We start from the raw sequence: 6,000 nt of genomic DNA on the forward strand, positions 1-6,000 counted from the left end.
TAGTAAGTTGTATAGTACAGGACCTAAACTACCTAGCTAGGTGAAAAAAAATCGGTTGACTGTAGGAAATTTTTCGCACTCCAGCGGTGCTGTACTTTTTTTTCAGCCAGCTAGATCGTAGACATCATGAGGATTGAACAAATGATAATTTCTTGTGAAAGAAATTTGAAATAAATGTGGAAAAAATGCGATTATCCTTTCTCCGTTTTAAGTGTAAATGTTATTCTAGCATTCCATGGTTAAGAAAGTTGAAAGAAATAAAGTTTATCAACTTCATTTACTGACTTTTGAACTTCGTAAAAAAAACGTCCTTTACTACTCTGAAAATCAGTAGAGAAATTAGCAATTGTGTACGAACAGTAAGTTGGTACACCTTTCAAATTTTACGAAAGATCGAGCAAAATACTTTCGAAAAATTCACGCGAAACTGGCATATCGTGCTAAATGCAACTAATGTCATGTAGACAAGGCTCTAGTACATCCATTTATGAATAAACCATACGACCACATCTGGCGGGGGGAAAAGAAAGTATTTTCTAGAATTTCCACCAAAAAAAAAGGAAAAATTAATATCCTACCATAGTTAAGTGTATAGTAAATAGCCTAACCACTTCGCCGGTTACAGATCTCACGTAACAACAAAAACACAACTAATTGTATTTTGCGAAGTTGACGTTTTCTACAAGGACATGGAAACAATATTTAGCATTCAGTTAATCATGCCAAGTGGCCTAAAACATGGGATTAAAAGGTTTACTTTCATAAAGATAGCCATACTGTAGCTATTGGGGCCTTGATATCGTGCTTTGTCTGTATGGTATAGACCGGTGTATCATGGGGAATAGAAAGTTTTGTTCATGCGGAGGAGTTGGTTGGCTTGAGGTGTTTTACTTACCTTAATGTTACGGGGATATATACTTTTCTTGAACGTCTAAGATAATATTTCGCATAACTTTACCGATCCTTTATTGACTTACCTTATTAATTCTAGAGTGGAGCCAAAATAGTTTACTCCATGAAAAGTTTTTTGGAAACGTGCCAAAAATGATAAAAATGAAAATGATGATATTTAAGTAGGGGTAAACACTGCAGTTGTAAACTGATGTACGTAGAGTAAAATTTTCACCGAATAGTAACTTATATCTCTAACCACATGGCACCCTAACACACTAAGTCAATGGGAAATCAAGCCTCAAACATCTGTTTATTCGTTGAATTTGTGTCGCAGAACAGAGATCAACGTTACGGTCGATGTTCTCTCTTTAACATACATATGTGGCATAGCTTAACTATTGTTTTGTTTAAATTCTGGTTTGTCAATATGGGTTTTCTGAAGTTCTTGGGGGGCATATATTTAATGCAATGGCTGATTCAGTTTTTAATTCATAGTTACGTACCACTCGTTGAACAAGGCTCATAATGTATAGGCCCAGGTAAAGGCTGCTTTTATCGAACTTTCGAGTAGCGGAGTTTCACAATTGTTCATAAGAGACCCAAGAAATTTTATTTGTGAGGTTTGATAACGTGGAAGATTTGCAAGAATTATATAAAGTACTGAATCTCGGACATTTGGTAGTGGCGGATTTTAGTGTATAAGTCACTTTGCGACATAAACTACCGCTCTATTGACTGTCAAAACCGCAAAAGTTAATCCGGTCACTTGGTCAAGTTTGCTCATTGTTTGTGAAGAATAACCAGCCTTGTGTTGTCAGGACGCTGTGCTCATTACTCCGGCTGGCAACCAGCGTGTGTGCATTCAACCATGGGACCAATATGCACATGCATAATGAGCAAGGGGTGCGAGATTTCCGCCGGCCCGGAACCGGCGGTTAGATTTGCGAGGCTTCCCTAAGTAGGCCAACATCAGGGGATTTGCTCATGTTCATAAAAAGTAGACTAGTAGAGCTGATACTGCTATACTTGCTAAAGTTTTAGGAGTTGCGCAAGCCTAGCAAAGTCTTTGATATAACATGCGTAAGATATGACATAGTAGTAACAGGGTGTTGCTAGACTAAACAGCTTACATCGCATATTATGAACAGCTTGGAAGGTAACAAAATATGTTCAAGTTTACAAGAGAATTTTGTAGAATTGTGCGTGACTTTAAATAATTGCATTATGTCATCAGCGTACATTGGCATGCAATATAAAGTGAAATAGCTGTGATTTCATTGATGGTTTGACCAGATTCTGCCAGCATTCAATAGATATACTTGTACAGGTCGGGAGTGAAACTGTTCAAAACAGGGACAAATTTCCCTAACTTTACATACTTTAGTTCATAGTACAATTCCACTAAACAGGTGTCTAATCTACAACTTAGTGTCTCAAAATTGTTGTCTCTCAGTCTTTGCTTTAAGTTTTAATGCAGTATTTTCAGCAATTTTCATTAAACATGATGCTTTGAAGGTTAAAGTTTTGATTGACAAAGTGGTTCAACTTAGTTATACTTACAGTTACACAGAACTTAACAATTTGACTAACAACACAGCAACTAGGCCTAGTGTCTAACAGTGAAGCTACAAATAATACAGTACGCAAATTGGCACGGGGAAACGTTATCGTACACCACATTACCACAGCAGCACTACCAAGTACTAGTATGTAGCTTAATCAAGGCTAGGTAGGCTAAGTCTAATGTTGGTATTATTGTTACTTATTATGTTAGGGTCTAGTGTTAACTGTTATACTTAGTTATAGGCCTATGCCAAGTGTAGTAGTACTACTACTAGCTAGTAGTAATGGTAAAAGGCATTGTAGTACTAGTATGGGCCTAGCCTACCTCTTTGACCTGCGCGAAGGTTAGAGTGAAAATGCCCGGTTGAATTTGAGCAGCCAGACTGATGTGACTACGGAAAACGGTTGAAATTGCTAAGAAGTAACAGACATGAGTCGAAAACATTGGAAATGCCATTTTGTCCCTTCTGTCCTTAGAAACTTCAGTGTTCACCACGTCAGTGCAGTTTCGGTTTGTAACAATTGTATACGTGTATGCATATGGAACGCCAATTAAGATCCCAAGGAGGGAATTTTTGTCAGCTGTGTAAAGAACGACTATAGTAGGAAAAATTAAGTTTGATATGATGTAGACCGTTCAATCAGTTTAGACTGAATTTCGACGAAACATTTCATTTTTTAGAAATGTACCTTGAAACATTGAGGTTCAATAGTTTAAGTAACTGCATTTTGCATCTTATCGATGTTAGTACTGTCTGACCTCAAATAGCATGTTTATCATGCGTCGCATTTTCGTCATGGACAAGAGGTGTTGAACAGGCGCGTAGCCAAGGGGGGTGTTTTGGGTGTTCAAACACCCCCCATGGCCCAAGTGCCCCCCAAAAATATATGCAGAAAACACCAGTGACTTGGAGAGATACGCTAGTGATAATTATCGCACCCTCCTCCGGGCCTCACTCGAGTCTCTTCCAATCTTCCTTACAACGATGCCGTTAATACTGTATATATATATATATATATATATATATATATAGGTGAAACCGTTCAGGTTGAGTGCCCTCTACAACGGAATGCAATAAGTTCAAGCAGCGGGCAGGAAACTCCACAGAGATGTTCCTGTCAGCGCAGATGTCATTCTAACTGACTTGGCGAAGAAGCCGAGAAGATTGCCAGGATCGTCTGTAACAATTTCTCTATCGTCACGACTCACGTTACAGTATATGCCCAACTTAAACAAACTCTAAATTATCGCACTAATGGGATTTTAGCTTTACTTTTAGTGAGACTAAGAGAACCGTGATACAAAATATGCCAAAATCAATGATGTGAGAGTACCGTTGACTCTTTGGGATCCCAGTTTGCTTGTCAATAGACTTCTATAGTCCAAACGAAGGGGAACTCTACAGGTCCGCAATTCCCTTGATCTTTTTATCTCTGATTCCCCAAATTATCCTTCTTACAGTTCAAACTTTTGAGTTGAAGTTGAACCTTATTGTTTGTAAATTATATATATTGAGAAAGGTATCTCTTTAGGTTCGCATTTTCCTTGCATCAATAATTGAGTCTATATAAGATTACATTTTTCTGATTTGAATAGAATTATTCCACAAATAATTATCAATATTCTTTTGCATGATTTGAGCTCAAACATTGCACCATTTTGCATCTAGAGGCCTTAAAATTCCATTTTTCGCCAAAGGGGAGGCACCCCTTCCCTTAGACCCCTACCCATGTCAGTCTCCAGGGAAACACCCCCTATGAACAAATCCTGGCTACGCGCCTGGTGTTGAATGTAATCAAATAATTCAGTATATGAACATATGTTCTGGTTGAGTTATTATAATTTTAAAAATTATGAATAAACAGTAATTATAAGGTCTGCACCAATGTGACGTCATCATCAATTTAACCAAGAGAATTCATGAAAAGCTACACAAACATTTCTACCACTATTTTGTTCGTTTGGACTATTACATATCAAGACTAAAGTTCTGCATTAAGTCATCTTTAAAATGCTCGAATTCGTTTATCGTTGGCATTCTGGAAATTAAATTTGGTGAAAATGTACACTTTCGGGCTTGGGATAAATGGTCGCAGAAATTTTAATGTTAGTCAAGTTGAGGTTAACAGATCGGATTCTTGGTCTATTTAATTTTAATTATAATTTAAAATAGTCCCCCCCCCCCACGCTTTCCAATCGGAATTGATCCATTTTTTTATTTTTTATTTCACGATAAAGGCATTGAAAACTCGCCCCAAAACGCATGCCGCCCTCTGAATAAGTTAACTTTCCGTTGCTTGCAAGTGAAGTGTTTTCTTGTCGCTACAAAATGCAGATAGAAATGAAACGTTATACCGTGTTATCTTTTATCTGGACCTGAGATGTCAATCGCTGCTATGTATACTGTGTTGTGGGTATGGACTCCGTAGCTGCATGTATTGTCTGTACACTTGTGTCTAAGTTACCGACGGTAGCAAGCTGTGTGTGTATTATCTGGGATCGATGGTGGTGTGGTGTATAACACTTCTGTAACACCTCATTCGAAACTAGGTCAGATTACTAGCAACAGACGTTTCTTTGTGCGCTTTGTAGTAGCTTATTTGTATTTTTTCTTCGATCCTCTTCTTCTGACAAGTCTTCTGACAAGTTATAAACGTGTTCTGTTTTCTTTCAAAAGCATAAATTAATGTGGTGCGAAGAACAACTTATTGATCTTATCGCTCTGAGCTGCTTTCCAATGGCGCCTCGGCGAATTTATCCTTCCTTCCCTGCTTCCACCTATAAGGAGCGTTGTGGGCCTAGTCAGGACTCAGTATAATGTGAACAATCCAACAAGTTATTATAACTTCTTGGATTATGTAACATTCTGTTTGGTACTTTGTTTATATAATAAGAGTGCTTGGAAGACCTTAAGACTGGTCACTTCTTGATATTTTACTAGAAGCCCATAAGATATAACATATATAACAATAGTTATACTACAATACTGAGCATTTTAAGAAAATTTTCGTCTATAGACAATTCTTATACGAAAAATGTAACACCACATTTTATATCCACCTCCAATGCATTTTGGGACACATTCTTCGGATTGTATCCAAAATTGGAATACAGTTGTTAGTTAATAGTTGGTACGTGTATGTCTAATTTTTCGGACCATGGTGTGCATGGTCATTTGGTGTGCACAAGATTGTGAATATTACCATGCATGGTTTATCACACTATGAATATGTTTAGACGTCGGAACCACTAAACGTTTTCGTTTTATGGTTTTCTACCTAGTCTATTCGGGGGAATGGGGCTGTTTGATCTCCCGAAAATCTCGTTTTTTCCGCCGATAATGCAGGATTTTCAAGAGAGAAAGACCAAGTTTGGTGCACAAGGTACAGTTTCGACCGAAAAGCTTTTAATATCCAATTAATTGGTATTTGGCTTGCCATAGGATAAGTACAACACTAGAGAAGCGCGATTAAACCATTCACCATGCGGCGGGCGAATTTAGTTTTCGTAGTACAGCGCACCGCGCACAATATGAACTATTC

The 6,000-nt window shown here is 37.8% G+C and overlaps 1 protein-coding gene across 39 annotated transcripts in view; it reads right to left on the reverse strand.

Annotated features, from left to right (window-relative positions):
* Positions 1-3,002, reverse strand: part of LOC139971429 (transmembrane protein 87A-like) — a 33,961-nt gene extending 30,959 nt beyond the window's left edge. For all 39 annotated transcript variants that reach the window (XM_071977899.1, XM_071977892.1, XM_071977896.1 and 36 more), the window contains exon 1: positions 2,783-3,002. In XM_071977899.1, coding sequence (XP_071834000.1) covers positions 2,783-2,914 — 132 coding nt within the window. In that variant the 5' untranslated portion in view covers positions 2,915-3,002. The remainder of the gene's footprint in view (positions 1-2,782) is intronic.
* Between the last annotated feature and the right edge of the window lie 2,998 nt (positions 3,003-6,000).

This window comes from Apostichopus japonicus, chromosome 8 (assembly GCF_037975245.1).
Source record: "Apostichopus japonicus isolate 1M-3 chromosome 8, ASM3797524v1, whole genome shotgun sequence".
NCBI classification, from domain to species: Eukaryota; Metazoa; Echinodermata; class Holothuroidea; order Aspidochirotida; family Stichopodidae; genus Apostichopus; species Apostichopus japonicus.